Genomic DNA, 22,614 nt, shown 5'->3' with positions numbered 1-22,614 from the left:
CCCAAAGCTGGAAGAATTGTTTAGGCAGCATGGCCTGTCATTCGAAAAAGTCAACTTTGTGACGGGGCTCCTGCTATGGTGGGCAGACACAGGGGCCTGGTCAGCAGGTTGAAGGAAAACGCCCCCCAAATGAATGGCTTGCACTGTCTCATCCATCAGAGTGTGCTGTCTACCAGCCTAGGGCTGTATCGGTCATAACATTTTGTCAGCCGGTAATTGTCAAGCAAATAACTGCCGGTCTCATGGTAATTGACCGTTAATTAACATAAACACATTTAGCATCTCCTGTCTTCCACACACAGCCTACAAGCCACTGATGCAGACCTTTGGAACATCTACATTTAAAAAAGTCTAAAAATCCACGTAATATAGCCTACACCATCACAATAAATCCATAATTTATTTTAGACAGGTCTAAAGAACATGATATGAAGAAAATGTAGTCTATTTCAGAATAACATAATAGCATACTCTGAGTTGTCCTTATGTTAGGCCCTGATCTGGCTATGCCATATGGCTGTGGGCTACACTAGTCATTTAGCAGACAAGATTTCTTAGAATTCCGTAGCATTCATTTATATTATTTTATAGTATGAAGAATACAATTGAACATAGCTGAATAAAATAGAAAGGATATTTTCTCCAAACGATTTGAGGGAGTGCGCACATGCGGCTATTCAGTGTTGAGCAGTTAACAAAGAAACAGGTACTCCTATATGCTTAATTTAGAGTTATTTATGTAACTTTAGTTGTGATACAAATGTTGGGCTATATATTTTGATTTTTGAATACATTCTAAGGCTGCATGATGCGACTAATGATGATTTGAAAAAAGTTACATGATTTGCGCAGGCTGTACACACTTCATCAGTCTCTCATTCACAATTTGATAAGCACTTGATAATGCCTCAATTTCTTTTAAATAGAAGCAATGTGCTTAATATTAGGAAGGTTTAGAAATAAATATAGTAGGCCTAGCCTATAGAAAGCTTTTAATAGAGGCCATCACTCTTGTTTTCTCAAGCAATTGCATAACCTATAGAAATGTTGCGCAACATGAGCTCATGGGCTCTCATGAAGTGTTTGATTAAATGTTCGATTACATTTGCATTGACGTCAGAGTGATTAGAGGGACAATAGAGTGCTGAATACCAGGCAGTTAGCAAGTTTGGTAGGCTACTAATGAATATCAGTAGCATCAGAGCTTGGAGAAGTCTAATTACTGATGATCTCCTGCTTCACAACGACATGCGCTGGCTGAGTAAAGGAAAAGCACTGAAGCGGTTCTTTGAGCTGCATGACCAGGTTGTGGATTTTCTCCCAAAAATGAGGGCAGAAGCTGACCACATTCGTATTCTGGAAATATAGGAATTCCTCTCGAGTATTGCTTTTTTTGGTTATATTCTGTCACTTAAATGGGTTAAATCTGCAGTTGCAAGGAAGAGGGAAAACAGTTGTGGACATGGTTTAAAAACTTTAGGTCTTTACTAGGAAGTTTGAGTTGTTCGATTTGGACTTTTCATCTGGAAGGCTACTGCACTTCAGCACACTGAAGAAACGACAGGCAGAGGGACCAGAACGGAGCATTGTCGCAAAGGTGATGGAAGATTTCATCAAGCAGCTGAGGGATAACTTCTCCCCCAGATTTGAAGACTACAGCATGCCCAATTAAAGATATCATTGTGCTTGTACATGATCCTCTTACAGTCCGCCCAGGTGGAGAATTCACCTCCCTTGCTAAGAAAACAATACCCTCGCTGGATGAGGCGATGCGCTCAAATCAGTGATGCACTCAGGAGTGCCGAGTCCCTGAGTGCGTTTTGGGTGGCATGCTCAATGGAATACAGCACAATAAAGAAACTTGCATTTTATGTGCTAAAAATGTTTGGATTGACTTACACCTGCGAGTCCTCCTTTTCCTCCTGACATGAACCGGCTTTCACAGAAGTCAATCAAGGACTGCCTGCGCATCAAAATCACATCCATCTCACCCTACATCCACAAGATTGTGACCGAGGGGATAAATGCAACTTTAACCATTAAGTAAGTAACTTAATAGCCTATATGACTGTATTTAGTAAATACTAACATTATTGTGAGTGCTTATCCAGGGCTATTTAGGTCTCATGCTGACAGTATTTTCTGTTTGTTCTGTCATTACAGGAGCAGGCTATCCCGAGACTCACGATACAGACATTCAGACAGTTACAGACATCACTTTTTTTCTTGAAATGATTGTTTTATGTAGGATGCTACATTTTTGGTCATTTGCAATTGTAAGTAGGCCTAATTAAATAAATCCCACTTCTATTAGGCCACATTTTTTTATTGTGAAAGACACTGTTAAGCCATAGCCTACCTCAGCCAGTTAAGTTATTTTATATAGGCCTAGGCTCGGAAGAAATAGACTCCAATTAAACCCTCTTGTTGTTTATAAAGTCAAATTAAAATGAAGATTATTGTTGAAATGAATTACTCGACTGGTGTAGTTTTTCTCCATCTGCTGCTGTGTGCCACTTGCATAACAAGTTAGCTATATTTTCAGCACCAGGCCTCCTATTTTGTGCTACGGTTGCAGTTTTACGTTTCAGCACCACCAAATGGTCCACTGCCTGCTTTATTAGTTGACTGTCTCCTGCATTCTCTCTCGTCATGAATGAAGTTCAAACTTAACTTTTGCATTATTTAGGTTGGAAAACTTCCTTCTTGAGATATTGCATTTGTGACTTTTTGCATTTCGGGTCTGAGATTTTTTTATTAATATTATTATAAAAATTTTTATATTCAGAATCCCTTTTGGGGGCTTTGGGGTGCCGAATAATATTGCTGGCGGGCCAGATTTGGCCCGCGAGCCGCCAGTTGGGGAACCCTGCTATAGCCCAATCAGTCCTTGTAGGTTATGTTCGTCAGTTTCCCATGGAAATATCAAGTTCATATTTGCAAGATTGGGGAGGTAGGCTACTAAAGACATGTAGGCCTAAAAAGAAATTAAGCAGAGACAAATAAATAAATTAAACACAAAAGAGTTCCAAAGACAAATATTAAACCAAACTGTAGCACTTTGGAAGAGGAAAAAGCAGTCGGGCTATAGCCTAGTCCAATCAGTCGTTGTAGGTAGGTTATGTTTGTCAATTTCCTATGGAAATATCAAGTTCATGTTCGCAAGAATGGGGAGAAAGGCTATAGATATGAACGCAAAATATCAGCGTGGTTGCTTTGCCATAATCAGTTCAGTTTTTATCAAGTTCTGTTTCAATATTAATCAGGCAAGGCGGATAGTCCATGTAGGCTTGAGGCATTGTGTTAAGGAATGAATCAAATGTAGGCACTTTGTGGTGTATATGGAAATAGCTTATCTTATTCAGTGAGGGCTGTACATTTCCTCCTTGAAGTATCTATCCACGTCTTGGCCAGATTGGAAGGTTATGTCCCGGTCTTTGTGGGGGATTTTGAGACTCGCCGGGTAGAGTAGTTTGAATCTTATTTCAGTGTTGTAGAGGTCAGATTTAACCTTCTTAAATAACGGTCGCTTTTTGGATACCTCCGCAGTATAGTCGGGGATGAGTTGGATGTTGCCTTGGTAGGAGAGCTGTATTGTCGCTGCTGCCTGGAGAACACGCTCCTTCATGCAAAAGATTAAAAACTAAACCTTGTATTTTAATTGTTAGAGAGAGTGTGTGTGTGTGTGTGTGTTTGCGTTCAGGGTGCGAATTCGCTGAATTTCATCCTCATCTGAGCTCCTTTATGCATCGATTTTCCTTTGTACTTCCTAATTTTCACCATTTGTTTGCTATGATAAAAATAATATTAATTCCAATGCATTAGATTTATCAGTTGATTTATCATTGTTTGCTTTTGTCAGTCAGCTGTTTAGAGCTCTCATTACTTTGTTTTTCAGGTTTGCGCGGGTACTGTTGTTCTCCGTGCCATCCATGGCCAGAAGTAGTAGACCGTTTATTTAGCTTTATTATTTTCTATCAATATTTGTTTTCTTTCCTGGATCAGCTGATGATGGTCGACAATATCACCAGACAACTAGCCTACAGCTAGACACCAATGCGCAATCAATCCATCCAACAAGTACGTTAATGACAGTAGGCCTATAGTTGGCTCTTCTAGTTAAAAGCATTCGAACATGTTTTGATTCAACTCATGTATTATACTGAATGTAGGCTACCTGTTCTACGTGTGTTTATGCGTGTAAAATTGCCTCGGCTGAGAGGGTAGGCCACCGGTAGTGGTGTAGGCCTTGTGGAGGGTAAACGCAAGTAAACGCCATATACCCACCGTTTTCTGAAAAATGCATTGAAAGTATAGGGAGCGTTAATTTTTTCACCACGACCAGCAATCAGAGTTTACCCACCAATTTTTTCCCCACTACATCACTGGCTACCGGTAGGCCTATTTGAAGTTCATGTTAATACACATTGTAGCCTAGTCTAGTACGTTTTTCCCGGGACAGTTTCAGCCCCATTTCAGGTGTCCCGACTTTCAGAGTACAAAAAAGGTAAATTTGTCAGCAAGACGCATCAATTAATGTAGACCTAATCAATAACAATCACTGAATGTCATTAGGCACACTTTTTGGTGTTTTATAACAAGATGTATATTTCCATTCATCAAATGGCACGAGTATACATGCAGTTTGGATGCTGGTATTATTTTGGAGTGGATGAACATGCACAGATAGCCTACTTTTGAAGTGATTTGTTTGACAATCACATGAAATATCATGACTGTTTGTGTTTATACCACATTAAAAGGTAGTTCAAGTTTTTACCATTTAAATGATGTCTTTATTATTATGCCCATAACATTTTATGAAGCGCGTACACTCAATAGAGACCCCCGAATGTCATGGTGTGTGTGTGTGTGTCAGGGTCTCCATTAGGAAAATGTGGCGCCGTACGACCTGTCTGGGAAGATTTTAATTTACCGGCCATTTGAGAAATTTTACCAGACCCATATGCATTGAGTGCATAAACCCATTAGGGCGTCCACCCAGGGTGCTCGGAATGACAGAAATCACATTTAGATAATGGTAATTTATCTTAACAGAACATGCAACTCCTGTAATGAAGCAGCCAATAAAACATAATTTTCAAACATTTGCCAAAATGAGAGCGGTTCCATATGTGACAGAGATGAAAATCTCTGTTAGAAACTTAGAAAGAAGGGGAATCTAAAGACGCAAGAGCAAGAATGAGTTGCTAATATGACTAGGATTGGTTTTGGCTTCTGGACAAAGAAAGAAAGTATGAACCAATAGAACAGGAGAGAAATGGCATAGCGGCAGGTCCAATATGCTAGGGTAGTAAATTGAAATACATTTTCCAAAATTATACAGAAATAAATAAAATACTTCACCAGAAAGCATGACTAAGCCACAGAGGAATCGAGGATCATTAGCTTCTTTTTTTTAATAGCTGTGGATTGTTTGAAATTACAAGCTCATAGGCCTATGCCTATTTGGGAAGCGCGCGTGGCAATAGGCCTAGCTGATTATTGAGTTGCGGCTGTCAGTGAAAAGCATCTAAAATATTTGTGAAGATAATGTGTCTTGAGTATAATTTAAAATGTTGAGACAAGAAGAAGGGGAGGGGTGTGTGTCGAAGATACAGTATAGGCGAGTCTCTTTCCAGAATGGCTCAGCTGTCTCCCATCAATTCTTGCGCATTCGTTGTTTCATTGTGTGCATTGTTTGACCTTTGATTTATTGTTTTTTTAAAGCAATTCCCCATTACATACAGTGGGGAGAACAAGTATTTGATACACTGCCGATTTTGCAGGTTTTCCTACTTACAAAGCATGTAGAGGTCTGTAATTTCTATCATAGGTACACTTCAACTGTGAGATACGGAATCTAAAACAAAAATCCAGAAAATCACATTGTATGATTTTTAAGTAATTAATTTGCATTTTATTGCATGACATAAGTATTTGATCACCTACCAACCAGTAAGAATTCCGGCTCTCACAGACCTGTTAGTTTTTCTTTAAGAAGCCCTCCTGTTCTCCACTCATTACCTGTATTAACTGCACCTGTTTGAACTCGTTACCTGTATAAAAGACACCTGTCTACACACTCAATCAAACAGACTCCAACCTCTCCACAATGGCCAAGACCTGAGAGCTGTGTAAGGACATCAGGGATAAAATTGTAGACCTGCACAAGGGTGGGATGGGCTACAGGACAATAGGCAAGCAGCTTGGTGAGAAGGCAACAACTGTTGGCGCAATTATTAGAAAATGGAAGAAGTTCAAGATGACGGTCAATCACCCTCGGTCTGGGGTTCCATGCAAGTTCTCACCTTGTGGGGCATCAATGATCATGAGGACGGTGAGGGATCAGCCCAGAACTACAGGGCAGGACCTGGTCAATGACCTGAAGAGAGCTGGGACCACAGTCTCAAAGAAAACCATTAGTAACACACTACGCCGTCATGGATTAAAATCCTGCAGCACACGCAAGGTCCCCCTGCTCAAGCCAGCGCATGTCCAGGCCCGTCTGAAGTTTGCCAATGACCATCTGGATGATCCAGAGAAGGAATGGGAGAAGGTCATGTGGTCTGATGAGACAAAAATAGAGCTTTTTGGTCTAGACTCCACTCGCTGTGTTTGGAGGAAGAAGAAGGATGAGTACAACCCCAAGAACACCATCCCAACCGTGAGGCATGGAGGTGGAAACATCATTCTTTGGGGATGCTTTTCTGCAAAGGGAACAGGACGACTGCACCGTATTGAGGGGAGGATGGATGGGGCCATGTATCGCGAGATCTTGGCCAACAACCTCCTTCCCTCAGTAAGAGCATTGAAGATGGGTCGTGGCTGGGTCTTCCAGCATGACAACGACCCGAAACACACAGCCAGGGCAACGAAGGAGTGGCTCCGTAAGAAGCATCTCAAGGTCCTGGAGTGGCCTAGCCAGTCTCCAGACCTGAACCCAATAGAAAATCTTTGGAGGGAGCTGAAAGTCCGTATTGGCCAGCGACAGCCCCGAAACCTGAAGGATCTGGAGAAGGTCTGTATGGAGGAGTGGGCCAAAATCCCTGCTGCAGTGTGCAAACCTGGTCAAGACCTACAGGAAACGTATGATCTCTGTAATTGCAAACAAAGGTTTCTGTACCAAATATTAAGTTCTGCTTTTCTGATGTATCAAATACTTATGTCATGCAATAAAATGCAAATTAATTACTTAAAAATCATACAATGTGATTTTCTGGATTTTTGTTTTAGATTCCGTCTCTCACAGTTGAAGTGTATCTATGAAAAAAAGTACAGACCTCTACATGCTTTGTAAGTAGGAAAACCTGCAAAATCGGCAGTGTATCAAATACTTGTTCTCCCCACTGTATGTCACCAGTATTAAATGTACCGTTACTGCATGTATTAATTACAGCCATTTACCGTTCTCATTCTCGGAGTGAAAATGTTGTTTGCAGAGTTCACAACCTGCTACACTTGTGAGAAACACGTTTTGGTTTATTTCATAACCATAATTGACAAGTTTTGTCAATTTCTTTCATTATTTTGTTTCTAGTGCTCCATTTGAGCAATGGGCATGTGTCTGTTTTTCTGTCCTGTTAATGTTGAGGGAGCGCGCGCGTCCCTAAGAAGGCATAGAAGTAGCCTACCTGGCCTGCTGCGCGGAAATGTAGGAAAGTTTTTTTTTTTACATAAATTGCGAATGATAATTTAGCCTATTAGAACTATAGTTGCTCACTGTAGGCTATTTGAAAAATCTTTCCAACTATCTCCCCCTCGATAATCACCCAGCCTTGATGTGAAAGAGCTAAATATCATGATCTGATGAGCCCATACAGTGCCTTCAGAAAGTATTCAGACCCCTTGACTCAAATGGATCAAATCGTTTTTCCCCTCATCAATCTACACACAATACCCCATAATGACAATGCAAAAACTGGTTTTTATAAATTTTTGCTAATTTATTCAAATTAAAAACTGAAATATTACATTTACATAAGTGTTCAGTGTTGAAGCACTTTTGGCAGCGATTACAGCATCGAGTCTTCTTGGGTATGACACTACAAGCTTGGCACACTTGTATTTGGGGAGTTTCTCCCATTCTTCTCTGCAGATCCTCTCAAGCTCTGTCAGGTTGGATGAGGAGCGTTGCTGCACAGCTGTTTTAAAGGTCTCTCCAGAGATGTTCGATCAGGTTCAAGTCCGGGCTCTGGCTGGGCCACTCAAGGACATTCAGAGACTTGTCCCGAAGCCATTCCTGCGTTGTCTTGGCGGTGTGCTTAGGGTCGTTGTCCTGTTGGAAGGTGAACCTTCACCCCAGTCTGAGGTCCTGAGCGCTCTGGAGCAGGTTTTCATCAAGGATCTCTCTGTACTTTGCTCCGTTCATCTTTCCCTCGATCCTGGCTAGTTTCCCAGTCCCTGCTGCTGAAAAACATCCCCACAGCATGATGCTGCCACCACCATGCTTCACCGTAGGGATGGTGCCAGGTTTCCTCCAGATGTGACGCTTGGCATTCAGGCCAAAGAGTTCAATCTTGGTTTCATCAGACCAGAGAATCTTGTTTCTCATGGTCTGAGAGTTTTTAGGTGCCTTTTTGCAAACTTCAAGCGGGCTGTCATGTGCCTTTTACTGAGGAGTGGCTTCCGTCCGGCCACTCTACCATAAAGGCCTAATTGGTGGAGTGCTGCATAGATGGTTGTCCTTCTGGAAGGTTCTCCCATCTCCACAGAGGAATTCAAGAGCTCTGTCAGAGTGACCATCGGGTTCTTGGTCACCTTCCTGACCTTATATAGACAGGTGTGTGCCTTTCCAAATCATGTCCAATAAATGGAATTTACCACAGGTGGACTCCAATCAAGTTGTGTCTTTGTGAGACGCAGAGTAGGCAAAGGGATGATCTCCGCATGTGTGGTTCCGACCGTGAAGCATGGAGGAGGAGGTGTGATGTTGTGGGGGTTTCTTTGCTGGTGACACTGTCTATGATTTATTTAGAATTCAAGGCACACTTAACCAGCATGGCTACCACAGCATTCTGCAGCGATACACCATCCCATCTGGTTTGCGCTTAGTGGGACTATCATTTGTTTTTCAACAGGACAATGACCCAAAACACACCTCCAGGCTGTGTAACGGCTATTTGACCAAGGAAAGTGATGGAGTGCTGCATTAGATGACCTGGCCTCCACAATCACCCGACCTCAACCCAATTGAGATGGTTTGGGATGAGTTGAACCGCAGAGTGAAGGAAAAGCAGCCAACAAGGGCTCAGCATATGTGGGAACTCCTTCAAGACTGTTGGAAAAGCATTCCTCATGAAGCTGGTTGAGAGAATGCCAAGAGTGTATAAAACTGTCATCAAGGCAAAGGGTGTCTACTTTGAACAATATAAAATATATTTTGATTTGTTTAACACTTTTTTGGTTACTACATGATTCCATATGTGTTACTTCATAGAAGTATAATTTTTTTATTTTACTAGGCAAGTCAGTTAAGATCAAATTATTATTTACAATGACGGCCTACACCGGCCAAACCGGGACGACGCTGGGCCAATTGTGCGCCGCCCTATGGGACTCCCAATCACGGCCGGTTGTGATACAGCCTGGAATCGAACCAGGGGGTCTGTAGTGATGCAGTGCCTTAGACCACTGCGCCTCTCGGGAGCCCAGTAAGGCTGTAATGTAACAAACATGTGGAAAAAGTCAAGGGGTCTGAATACTTTCTGAAGGCACTGTATATCCAGTGGAAACGTCATAAAATACCTGAACACTTTCCCTTGGGCAAAAACAGCTGTCTGTCCTGAGCTCACTGGCGCAGGAAACTCTAAGCGCCTGGAATAGGCTAGTTGATAAGATGTTGCAAGAGTGCTAGCGAAAGCTTCGGGCCTGACACAGTTGAATGATTTGATACAAATGTTGCACTTCACTATAGCTCAAGTCAAGAAAGAGGCTGAGAAGAGAAATGAATGCGATTGAAAGAAACTGAAATTTCATAATATTTTCAACTGTTTTTATTTGTCGGCTTTATGTATTTTTACCTAGTTTGGATAAGAGCGTCTGCTAAATGATGTAAATGTAAATTTAGTTGACCATTGAAGTTATAGGCCTACTGCTGCATTGTCATATAGGCTATCAGCTCCATGTGCTCATTTCTTTAGCTGCCAATGGATCAAGGGATATCAATGTGTCCATATGGCAGAGGCTGGTGCTCTCCAATTAGTTGAATTTAGTTGATTTTTATCATTTTAATTTAGATTTGTATGATTAACCACGTGACAATGATTTGGAGAAATGAAAACATTATCATTGAAATGAAACTGTTCCACGAAAATGCGCATATTAAATCATAACTGGCACGCAGATAGGTTACTGGTAGGATAAATTGTAAGCTTCCCCAAACTTGAAACACAGTTATAGGATTTAGCCTATAGGCTACTTTGAAGCAAGGTGAGTAGACATGCCTCATAATATGAAGTAAAATTTGCCGGTTTCAAACAATTAAGTATGTTTTCAAAATGCATACTGCCTCCAGCTCACATGTTGACGCGCTGATAGTCTGTTGCCTGCACTTAAAAGGTGATTCGGAGCGGGCATTAAATTACCAGTTGAGAAATAAAATATCGTAGCTCTTTTTCATCTTGCACCAAAACTGTTTTAACATGCGATTGCATTTAAAATTGTTGCGCAATTAATGGGCTTATAAAAGCACATGTTTTACTCCAGCAGCAACCAAGATAAATGATGACTAATTAAAATACATACGCCAAATGAATTCACTAAATAATGCTAATTAACCTATAGACCGATAAGCATGAGGTCAAATGTTTTTACATCGACTAGTATTTCCATAAATTATTATTTTTTTGATGGTGGAGAGAACATTTGTAGAAAAAAAAATCATTTCCTGCAATTCTACACATTTTGCCATTGGGCAGAGAGAAGAAATGTGCAATTTTACTGCTAATTTCCTGCAATTATACAGATTTTGCAATTCTACCCATTTTGTAAGGCTTATGTCACTTATGCCTGGAACCGGCCCTGTGTGTGCATGAGTGTGTGTGTGTGTGTGTGTGCATGCATGCCTGTGTGTGTGTGCCTGCGTGCATCTGTGTGTGTGTAGACTGAATGAGTTTGCATGAGCATTGAGTAAGCCTTCCTCGCCCTTTTGATTTCAAAATACCACTGTTGTTATGCTCTCAAATGATAGGCTGCTACATCAACAGTATCCAGAGGCCGTTCAGAGTTCACTCTGGTTTTGACTGCTCTCTCTCTTTCCATGTGTTGAATGTTTCTTAGTTGGCTAGCTGCTGTGACAATAATAATAATAATAATAATAATAATAATAATATATAAAATATCAAGCCGACAGACACAATCAATTCCCTATTCTGCATGATGAAGAGGAATGCCTGTTCTGTATAATACGGTTCTTTCTGAGCATGCTTTGTCACTTTGCACCCTGACCCCACCCTGAATAAAAAGACCCTGGCGAGTCAAGCTTTTCTTGAAGTTTCTTGTTGATTCATTTTTATGTTGTTTTCTCAATGTTTCCTTTGACAGATGCTGGATGGACTCCTTCGGCGGCACGGCTCTCGCCCCTCCCCCCGGCCCCTGTCACTCAACTTCAGCACCTTCTCAACCCCGCCCCCAAGCCCTGATATGGACAATAGCGATCATCCAATCAGGAGGTGAGGATCAACTCCAAGGATTAACATTCAGGGTGGTCATAAAACTATAGCCAGTCTGAAATCAACCCCAAGCCCCATTCCTTATGTAGTGGATGGCAGATGGCACTACAGAGAGTTGCTCTACCATCTCAATGGTACACCTAACATGCAATAACTGGAAATGTGAAGAAAAAAAAGATTGGTGGAAGCGATAGGGCAGAAACTCCGCTTTGTACAGTGGGGGAAAAAAGTATTTAGTCAGCCACCAATTGTGCAAGTTCTCCCACTTAAAAAGATGAGAGAGGCCTGTAATTTTCATCATAGGTAAACGTCAACTATGACAGACAAAATGAGAAAAAAAAATCCAGAAAATCACATTGTATGATTTATTATGAATTTATTTGCAAATTATGGTGGAAAATAAGTATTTGGTCAATAACAAAAGTTTCTCAATACTTTGTTATATACCCTTTGTTGGCAATGACACAGGTCAAATGTTTTCTGTAAGTCTTCACAAGGTTTTCACACACTGTTGCTGGTATTTTGGCCCATTCCTCCATGCAGATCTCCTCTAGAGCAGTGATGTTTTGGGGCTGTCGCTGGGCAACACGGACTTTCAACTCCCTCCAAAGATTTTCTATGGGGTTGAGATCTGGAGACTGGCTAGGCCACTCCAGGACCTTGAAATGCTTCTTACGAAGCCACTCCTTCGTTGCCCGGGCGGTGTGTTTGGGATCATTGTCATGCTGAAAGACCCAGCCACGTTTCATCTTCAATGCCCTTGCTGATGGAAGGAGGTTTTCACTCAAAATCTCACGATAGATGGCCCCATTCATTCTTTCCTTTACACGGATCAGTCGTCCTGGTCCCTTTGCAGAAAAACAGCCCCAAAGCATGATGTTTCCACCCCCATGCTTCACAGTAGGTATGGTGTTCTTTGGATGCAACTCAGCATTCTTTATCCTCCAAACACAACGAGTTGAGTTTTTACCAAAAAGTTATATTTTGGTTTCATCTGACCATATGACATTCTCCCAATCCTCTTCTGGATCATCCAAATGCACTCTAGCAAACTTCAGACGGGCCTGGACATGTACTGGCTTAAGCAGGGGGACACATCTGGCACTGCAGGATTTGAGTCCCTGGCGGCGTAGTGTGTAACTGATGGTAGGCTTTGTTAGTTTGGTCCCAGCTCTCTGCAGGTCATTCACTAGGTCCCCCCGTGTGGTTCTGGGATTTTTGCTCACCGTTCTTGTGATCATTTTGACCCCACGGGGTGAGCTCTTGCGTGGAGCCCCAGATCGAGGGAGATTATCAGTGGTCTTGTATGTCTTCCATTTCCTAATAATTGCTCCCACAGTTGATTTCTTCAAACCAAGCTGCTTACCTATTGCAGATTCAGTCTTCCCAGCCTGGTGCAGGTCTACAATTTTGTTTCTGGTGTCCTTTGACAGCTCTTTGGTCTTGGCCATAGTGGAGTTTGGTGTGTGACTGTTTGAGGTTGTGGACAGGTGTCTTTTATACTGATTAATACAGGTAACGAGTGGAGGACAGAGGAGCCTCTTAAAGAAGAAGTTACAGGTCTGTGAGAGCCAGAAATCTTGCTTGTTTGTTGGTGACCAAATACTTATTTTCCACCATAATTTGCAAATACATTCATTAAAAATCCTACAATGTGATTTTCTGGAGAAAAAAATTCTCAATTTGTCTGTCATAGTTGACGTGTACCTATGATGAAAATTACAGGCCTCTCTCATCTTTTTAAGTGGGAGAACTTGCACAATTGGTGGCTGACTAAATACTTTTTTCCCCCACTGTATGTCAAAGGGTTAGATTTGACCATATTGCTTATAGTTATCCAATCCATACCCACTTGTCCCTACTCCCTCTAAGGATTGTGTAAGTGTGCAACACAGCTGGCCTATTGGCTACAGGGTATTTGAACTTTGACCCATTGATTGTGTGTAACATTTTTGGCCTTACGCAACATTGCTGAGTTGTTTCATCAGTTAATACTGAAAAGTTCTGCAGGGATGGTTAAAGGGAGTAATCAAAGAGTGTGGGGTTTTGTGGGGGAGGTATAGTGACACACACACACAGAGATCAGAACAGCACAGAAAATGTGGTCATACCCTGTGTGTGTAGTGTTTGTGTGTGAGTGTGTGTGTGTGTGTATGCATGCTGGTGTGTATGAGCTTCTTTCTGTGTCTATCCAAGTGCCTATGTGTACTCCATGCCTGTGTGTGTTCCTGTGTCTGTGGGAGTGTTGAAGAGGTCTATTGTTCAGTCTGGTGTCAGCAGACTTGGACTGTGTGGGTTTGACCAGAAACACAAGCATTTATTCACTCTGTACTTTAACCCCTCCACCAATCAGAATACTAATTTTGAATCCTTTTCACCAATCAGACCAACTCTAACCTCCTAACCAACCATACTTCAACCCTTTAACCGCCCTCACTAATCATATCACTGCATTTTATCTATTTTCTGTGCTGTAGTTTCCACTTCTGTCTTTTTAGTCCTTCTCCCATCAGAGCATTGCTTTCTCGTCTCATTCCCGGCCGTGATGCCCATAACCACTGATACAGGGACAGATCGTTTCATCCTACTACCGCTTAAGGTTAGGATTGGGGGTTGGGTAATCTGATCCAAGATCTGTTGTTACCTCAAACTGTCTTATGTTTCTAACAGGAGAGCCTAGAAGCCTAGCGAGGCTACTTCCTATATCGTAGCTTGTCTCGCTGCATCTTTTGTCCCGCGATACATCCCATGCCACGCAGGAAACCGTCTCTCATTGTACCTTATTGTGTCGCTGTTTCCTGTTCCTGTTTTTGTTGTCAAAGAGCTAGACTTCTTCCTGTTAAGCTCATGGTGTCGCTATCAGGTAAACAGCAAAAAACGATGTTATTAGTTCCCTTTCTCTGCAGTCCCACAGGCATATGCAATTGATTTTGTGCTGTGAATGAATTTATTGTATTTCCGCATGTATGTGTGTATCAGTGGAGGCTGCTGAGGGGAGGACGTCTCATAATAATGTATTTGATACCATTCCGCTCCAGCCATTACCACAAGCCCGTCCTCCCCAAAGAAGGTGCCACTAACCTCCTGTGGTGAGAGAGAGAGAGAGAGAGAGAGAGAGAGAGGAGAGAGAGAGAGAGAGAGAGAGAGAGAGAGAGAGAGAGAGAGAGAGAGAGAGAGAGAGAGAGAGAGAGAGAGAGAGAGAGAGAGAGAGAGAGAGAGAGAGAGAGAGAGAGAGAGAGAGAGAGAGAGAGAGAGAGAGAGAGAGAGAGAGAGAGAGAGAGAGAGAGAGAGAGAGAGAGAGAGAGAGAGAGAGAGAGAGAGAGAGAGAGAGAGAGAGAGAGAGAGAGAGAGAGAGAGAGAGAGAGAGAGAGAGAGAGAGAGAGAGAGAGAGAGAGAGAGAGAGAGACGCGCGCGCAAGGGAATGGTATAGTTTTTTTTCTCCTGAGACCTCAGACAATAAGCAATAGTCAGACCATGGCCCACCCCTTGCGAAGGACAGCTCTGCTCGCCCCGCCTTCTTCCTCCTCCCCTCACCCCTCGCTCTCTTCTCCTCAGTCTCTCATTCAGTCTTCTGCTGTGGTCTCTGCCTCGGCCAGATACAGTCTCTCTTTCCCTCTTTCACTTTATACTCTTTGTTCATACTCTTCTCTTCACACCCCCACCCCTCTCTCTATTCCCCTATTTGAATTATCTCCTTCTTGTTCAGTTTCAAGTCTTTGCTGTAACTCAATGCTTAGTGTGCTGTCTTTCTTTCTTTCTCTCTCCCTCCCTCTCTTCCGTCATGAGAACTCTACACAGGCTGAAGTTGATGAGCTCCCCCAGTCTCAGTGAACTGGGAAAGAGTGAGAAGGGATCACCGGAGGAGAGAGGAGAGAAACAGAAGAGGGCCGGGGCCAATGCTACCTGGAACAGGTATGCTGCAGCCTGACCATGCATGTAGTCTGTGCTTGTTATGAATATTAACTATCATCTAATGGGTAAATGGAATCTGAACGTTACATGTTGGTGTGTGTGTGTGTGTGTGTACACTAGCATCCACAATGCTGTCATTGCCGTCTTCCAGAAGAAAGGTCTGGCTGACAATGAACTCTATGTCCTCAACGAAGGTGTTAGGTGAGTTACAAACACACACATCTGTTTGCTAGTATGGCATTTATCTGCCATGTGTGTGTGTGTCTGTGCCTGTGTGTGTGTGTTTGTGGGAGGCCATGTGGCCTTGCCAGATATCTCATTATCATTCCAGACCAGATCAGAGCTGTCAGTTCTGTCATATCAGCCTCCATTACAGCCCAGTAAACAACTGGAGTCACACGTATCACACACTATAGGAGAAAACCAACAGGCCACAGAGCTGCGTCAATCATTCACAGTAAATTCTTCAGTGTTAAATCAACACTGACAGTGTTAAATTTAACACTGGGCCAGTGTCTATACGGGTCCACACTTTTGAGCGTTAAATTAACACTGTGCTTAGTGCTGACACTTTGACACTTTGTCATTGTTAGGGAATTAACAATTTCAGTGTTATGCAATAACACCTCATGTAGTATTTTTTAACACTAGGAAGTGTATATACACTGCTCAAAAAAATAAAGGGAACACTTAAACACAATGTAACTCCAAGTCAATCACACTTCTGTGAAATCAAAATGTCCACTTAGGAAGCAACACTGATTGACAATAAATGTCACATGCTTGGAATAGACAACAGGTGGAAATTATAGGCAATTAGCAAGACACCCCCAATAAAGGACTGGTTTTGCAGGTGGTGACCACAGACCACTTCTCAGTTCCTATGCTTCCTGGCTGATGTTTTGGTCACTTTTGAATGCTGGCAGTGCTTTCACTCTAGTGGTAGCATGAGACGGAGTCTACAACCCACACAAGTGGCTCAGGTAGTGCAGCTCATCCAGGATGGCACATCAATGCGAGCTGTGGCAAGAAGGTTTGCTGTGTCTGTCAGCGTAGTGTCCAGAGCATGGAGGCGCTACCAGGAGACAGGCCAGTACATCAGGAGACGTGGAGGAGGCCGTAGGAGGGCAACAACCCAGCAGCAAGACTGCTACCTCCGCCTTTGTGCAAGGAGGAGCAGGAGGAGCACTGCCAGAGCCCTGCAAAATGACCTCCAGCAGGCCACAAATGTGCATGTGTCTGCTCAAACGGTCAGAAACAGACCCCATGAGGGTGGTATGAAGGCCCGACATCCACAGGTGGTGGTTGTGCTTACAGCCCAACACCGTGCAGGACGTTTGGCATTTGCCAGAGAACACCAAGATTGGCAAATTCGCCACTGACGCCCTGTGCTCTTCACAGATGAAAGCAGGTTCACACTGAGCACATGTGACAGACATGACAGAGTCTGGAGACGCCGTGGAGAACATTCTGCTGCCTGCAACATCCTCCAGCATGGCCGGTTTGGCGGTGGGTCAGTCATGGTGTGGGGTGGCATTTCTTTGGGGGGCCGCACAGCCCTCCATGTGCTCGCCAGAGGTAGCCTGACTGCCATTAGGTACCGAGATGAGATCCTCAGACCCCTTGTGAGACCATATGCTGGTGCGGTTGGCCCTGGGTTCCTCCTAATGCAAGACAATGCTAGACCTCATGTGGCTGGACTGTGTCAGCAGTTCCCGCAAGAGGAAGGCATTGATGCTATGGACTGGCCCGCCCGTTCCCCAGACCTGAATCCAATTGAGCACATCTGGGACATCATGTCTCGCTCCATCCACCAATGCCACATTGCACCACAGACTGTCCAGGAGTTGGCGGATGCTTTAGTCCAGGTCTGGGAGGAGATCCCTCAGGAGACCATCCGCCACCTCATCAGGAGCATGCCCAGGCATTGTAGGGAGGTCATATAGGCACGTGGAGGCCACACACACTACTGAGCCTCATTTTGACTTGTTTTAAGGACATTACATCAAAGTTGGATCAGCCTGTAGTGTGGTTTTCCACTTAAATTTTGAGGGTGACTCCAAATCCAGACCTCCATGGGTTGATACATTTGATTTCCATTGATAATTTTTGTGTGATTTTGTTGTCAGCACATTCAACTATGTAAAGACAAAAGTATTTAATAAGATTATTTCATTCATTCAGATCTAGGATGTGTTATTTTAGTGTTCCCTTTATTTTTTTTAGCAGTGTAGTTTACACCAACGGTGTTATGCAATAACACCTCATAAGGTATTTTTAACCATTACACAGAGGTCCGTATCTCTTGACAAGGTCACTCACTGTTGGGTTAAGGACATTACAAAAATATTTACAAGTCTTTATTGCCACATGCTCTTATGTAAGGAGTTTTTGTATTTATTTTTATGTAAAATGTTCAATAAGTTCAAATTCAATCCATCATTAATTAAAAATTAAAAATAATAAACAATTCAAACAATAAGAAATTCAAATAAGGCAAACCAAATGTTCATCAAATCAAACAAAAGCAAAAACAAAAGTGATCAATCAATCAATCAAAAAAAAGAATCAGAAGAATCTGTCCGTCAGTCAATGTGTCTGTGTCTTTGTGTTGGGTGAGGGGAATGGGGTCGGTCTGGGCTGGGCTGGCAGTTGCTGGATGTAAGTGGCAGTTGTGGTTGGTTGGTGCTGTGTCCAGGGTTGTTGTTGGTGTTGGGGCTGGGACTGGAAGTCGTGCTGGTACTGGGACCAGGACTGGAAACCAGGTGTTGGTGCTGGGTCTGGTGCTGGGACTGGAGGAAAGAAACAGGAACCTGGAGCCGGGAACTGGGGCTGCTGCAGGTGCTGGGTCAGGATCTGGGTCTGTAGAGAGGAGGAAGGACAACCTGAGGAGCAAGCAGACACACAAGGGAGTCCTAGAAACAGAGGTCAATGGTGGTACTTTCCTGTGGCCTACTCGCTCCGGGTGAATGTGTGATCTTTGGTCTGATCCAGGTCTGTGTTTGATCATTTCGTTGCAGAGGTGGATGAGGGCCTCTAGCGGGTCTTTTGTGTTGTTGGGTGGTTCTTGGCTGTTCACAGGTCTTGGCGTGCCTCCCCACTGATTGCCTGGTGGCCCCCTGTACTGACTTGGTGATAGAATTGAGGGTGCTGGGTCTGGTCTGTCTGTCTTTTCCATTTGGTAATTTTTGTCCAGTTTGACCAGGGGTTTGATGGGGGTGGAGGTGGCTAGGAAAGGATTTGTTGGGGGGAGGGGGGCTGTTTCTGGAACGTCTTCGGTGGTGACGGGTGGGGGCCGTTTCTGGGACATCTTGGATGGTGGGTTAGGCCTTGCCTGTGGAAAGGTCTGGGACTGGTTCTGGGTCTTCGTTGTTGTCTGGTGGAGGGGGTTGGTGGGGTTGGGATTTGGGTTAGGGTTGATGGTGTTGGCCCTTGCCCTGCCGGCATAGGAGCTGGGACAGGTTCTGAAGTAGGTGGCCGCCTTTCCCGCACAGGTTGCAGTGGTGTGTGGAGGTACAGTCTGAGGTGGGATGGTTGTCTTTAAAGATCTTGCAGATGATGGCTGTGCAGACTGCGGCCAGATGTTTTTTATTTTTTATTTTACCTTTATTTAACTAGGCAAGTCAGTTAAGAACAAATTCTTATTTACAATGATGGCCTACACCGGCCAAACCCGGACGACGCTGGGCCAATTGTGCGCCGCCCTACGGGACTCCCAATCACGGCCTGTTGTGATACAGCCTGGAATCGAACCAGGGGGTCTGTAGTGACGCCTCAAGCACTGAGATGCAGTGCCTTAGTCCGCTGCGCCACTCGGGAGCCCAGATGGACCAGTTCCTGTACAGTTTGGGCTTGCCGTAGTAGTGGACGGAGCCTCTGTTGTTCCCCAGCGTGATGGTGCTGGGGAGGTGTTGGACTCTGCCCACTTTGGTTGGGTCTGGTCTTAACTGGACCAGCCATTTTCGTGCCCCAGTCCAGGACCCTCCTAGCCACTGACTTGATGGTGGCGAACCTGCTTAACCAAACTTGCGTGTCATAGTCCTGGATGCATTCATTGTAAAGCTGTACTGTATAACTTGGATTCTGTGTTGGAAAGGGGGTATGCTCTGATTCTGTTAAACGGGGCTGAATCCTTGCCATTTCTGAATTTTTACCAAAACTGTTCTAGTGACTGGGGGGTCTTGAAACGGGCTTCAAATGATTCATGTGGCCCTGGGGGTTTCACCAGGCAATTCAGGTCAGACGGCACAAAGCCCATAGCTCTCTGGAGAACTGTCCTGCTGAATTCCAGGCGGGACATGGTTTCTGGTCTGGCAGTTGTTGTTGCTATTTCTGCTCCTCTGTGATTGGCGGCTCTGTCCTCGGCAGCCTCCTCGTTGGGGATCAGCTTTAACCTCACCGCGTTGTGTCAGCGCATTGCTCCTAGGTTCATCCTGGCCATCTTGCTCAGGTGGGGGTTGTTTTGGGTCTTGATGATGTCTGGTCTGGTTGTTGGTCTGCTCCGGTCCTACGACACAGTAATAAATCAAATCAAATCAAATCAAATCAAATTTTATTGGTCACATGCGCCGAATACAACAGGTGCAGACATTACAGTGAAATGCTTACTTACAGCCCTTAACCAACAGTGCATTTATTTTAAACAAACAAGTAAGAATAAAACAACAACAAAAAAGTGTTGAGAAAAAAAGAGCAGAAGTAAAATAAAGTGACAGTAGGGAGGCTATATATACAGTAAAATAAAGTGACAGTAGGGAGGCTATATATACAGGGGGGTACCGTTGCATAGTCAATGTGCGGGGGCACCGGCTAGTTGAGGTAGTTGAGGTAATATGTACATGTGGGTAGAGTTAAAGTGACTATGCATAAATACTTAACAGAGTAGCAGCAGCGTAAAAGGATGGGGTGGGGGGCAGTGCAAATAGTCCGGGTAGCCATGATTAGCTGTTCAGGAGTCTTATGGCTTGGGGGTAGAAGCTGTTGAGAAGTCTTTTGGACCTAGACTTGGCACTCCGGTACCGCTTGCCGTGCGGTAGCAGAGAGAACAGTCTATGACTAGGGTGGCTGGAGTCTTTGACAATTTTGAGGGCCTTCCTCTGACACCGCCTGGTATAGAGGTCCTGGATGGCAGGGAGCTTTGCCCCAGTGATGTACTGGGCCGTACGCACTACCCTCTGTAGTGCCTTGCGGTCAGAGGCCAAGCAGTTGCCATACCAGGCGGTGATGCAACCAGTCAGGATGCTCTCGATGGTGCAGCTGTAGAATTTTTTGAGGATCTGAGGACCCATGCCAAATCTTTTTAGTCTCCTGAGGGGGAATAGGCTTTGTCGTGCCCTCTTCACGACTGTCTTGGTGTGTTTGGACCATGATAGTTCGTTGGTGATGTGGACACCAAGGAACTTGAAGCTCTCAACCTGTTCCACTTCAGCCCCGTCGATGAGAATGGGGGCGTGCTCAGTCCTCTTTTTTTTCCTGTAGTCCACAATCATCTCCTTTGTCTTGGTCACGTTGAGGGAGAGGTTGTTATCCTGGCACCACACGGCCAGGTCTCTGACCTCCTCCCTATAGGCTGTCTCATCGTTGTCGGTGATCAGGCCTACCACTGTTGTGTCGTCGGCAAACTTAATGATGATGTTGGAGTCGTGCCTGGCCATGCAGTCATGGGTGAACAGAGAGTACAGGAGGGGACTGAGCACGCACCCCTGAGGGGCCCCCGTGTTGAGGATCAGTGTGGCAGATGTGTTGTTACCTACCCTTACCACCTGGGGCGGCCCGTCAGGAAGTCCAGGATCCAGTTGCAGAGGGAGGTGTTTAGTCCCAGGATCCTTAGCTTAGTGATGAGCTTAGAGGGCACTATGGTGTTGAATGCTGAGCTGTAGTCAATGAATAGCATTCTCACGTAGGTGTTCCTCTTGTCCAGGTGGGAAAGGGCAGTGTGGAGTGCGATAGAGATTGCATCATCTGTGGATCTGTTGGGGCGGTATGCAAATTGGAGTGGGTCTAGGGTTTCTGGGATTATGCTGTTGATGTGAGCCATGACCAGTCTTTCAAAGCACTTCATGGCTACAGACGTCAGTGCTACGGGTCGGTAGTCATTTAGGCAGGTTATCTTAGAGTTCTTGGGCACGGGGACTATGGTGGTCTGCTTGAAACATGTTGGTATTACAGACTCAGTCAGGGACATGTTGAAAATGTCAGTGAAGACACTTGCCAGTTGGTCAGCACATGCTCGGAGTACACGTCCTGGTAATCCGTCTGGCCCTGCGGCCTTGTGAATGTTGACCTGCTTAAAAGTCTTACTCACATCGGCTACGGAGAGCGTGATCACATAGTCGTCCGGAACAGCTGGTGCTCTCGTGCATGCTTCAGTGTTGCTTGCCTCGAAGCGAGCATATAAGTGGTTTAGCCTCGTCTGGTAGGCTTGTGTCACTGGGCAGCTCGCGGCTGTGCTTCCCTTTGTAGTCTGTAATAGTTTTCAAGCCCTGCCACATCCGACGAGCGTCAGAGCCAGTGTAGTATGATTCAATCTTAGACCTGTATTGACTCTTTGCCTGTTTGATGGTTCGTCGGAGGTCATAGCGGGATTTCTTATAAGCGTCCGGGTTAGAGTCCCGTTCCTTGGAAAGCGGCAGCTCTACCCTTTAGCTCAGTGCGGATGTTTCCTGTAATCCATGGCTTCTGGTTGGGGTATGTACGTACGGTCACTGTGGGGGACGACATCATCGATGCACTTATTGATGAAGCCAGTGACTGATGTGGTGTACTCCTCAATGCTGTCTGAAGAATCCCGAACATGTTCCAGTCTGTGCTAGCAAAACAGTCCTGTAGCTTAGCATCTGCGTCATCTGACCACTTTTTTATTAGCCGAATCACTGGTGCTTCCTGCTTCAGTTTTTGCTTATAAGCAGGAATCAGGAGGATAGAGTTATGGTCAGATTTGCCAAATGGAGGGCGAGGGAGAGCTTTGTATGCGTCTTTGTGTGTGGAGTAAAGGTGGTCTAGAGTTTTTTCCCCTCTGGTTGCACATTTA

The 22,614-nt window shown here is 44.3% G+C and overlaps 1 protein-coding gene across 2 annotated transcripts in view; it reads left to right on the top strand.

The window, feature by feature from the left end:
- The window catches only part of LOC121532182 (proline-rich protein 5-like), a 46,603-nt gene that overhangs the window by 10,304 nt on the left and 13,685 nt on the right, over positions 1-22,614 (top strand). The window contains exons 1-4 of one of the 2 annotated variants that reach the window (XM_045204994.1): positions 11,611-11,672; positions 14,171-14,271; positions 15,459-15,584; positions 15,705-15,785. In XM_045204994.1, the coding sequence (XP_045060929.1) occupies positions 15,481-15,584; positions 15,705-15,785 (185 nt within the window). In that variant the 5' untranslated portion in view covers positions 11,611-11,672; positions 14,171-14,271; positions 15,459-15,480. Of the gene's footprint in view, positions 1-11,544; positions 11,673-14,170; positions 14,272-15,458; positions 15,585-15,704; positions 15,786-22,614 lie in introns of those variants that run through there. The other variant, XM_041837951.2, reaches the window with a different exon arrangement.

Source organism: Coregonus clupeaformis, chromosome 19 (assembly GCF_020615455.1).
Source record: "Coregonus clupeaformis isolate EN_2021a chromosome 19, ASM2061545v1, whole genome shotgun sequence".
Classification (NCBI taxonomy): Eukaryota; Metazoa; Chordata; class Actinopteri; order Salmoniformes; family Salmonidae; genus Coregonus; species Coregonus clupeaformis.
Note: the sequence above shows the minus strand (reverse complement) of the source record. Positions and strands in the feature narration are given on the sequence as shown.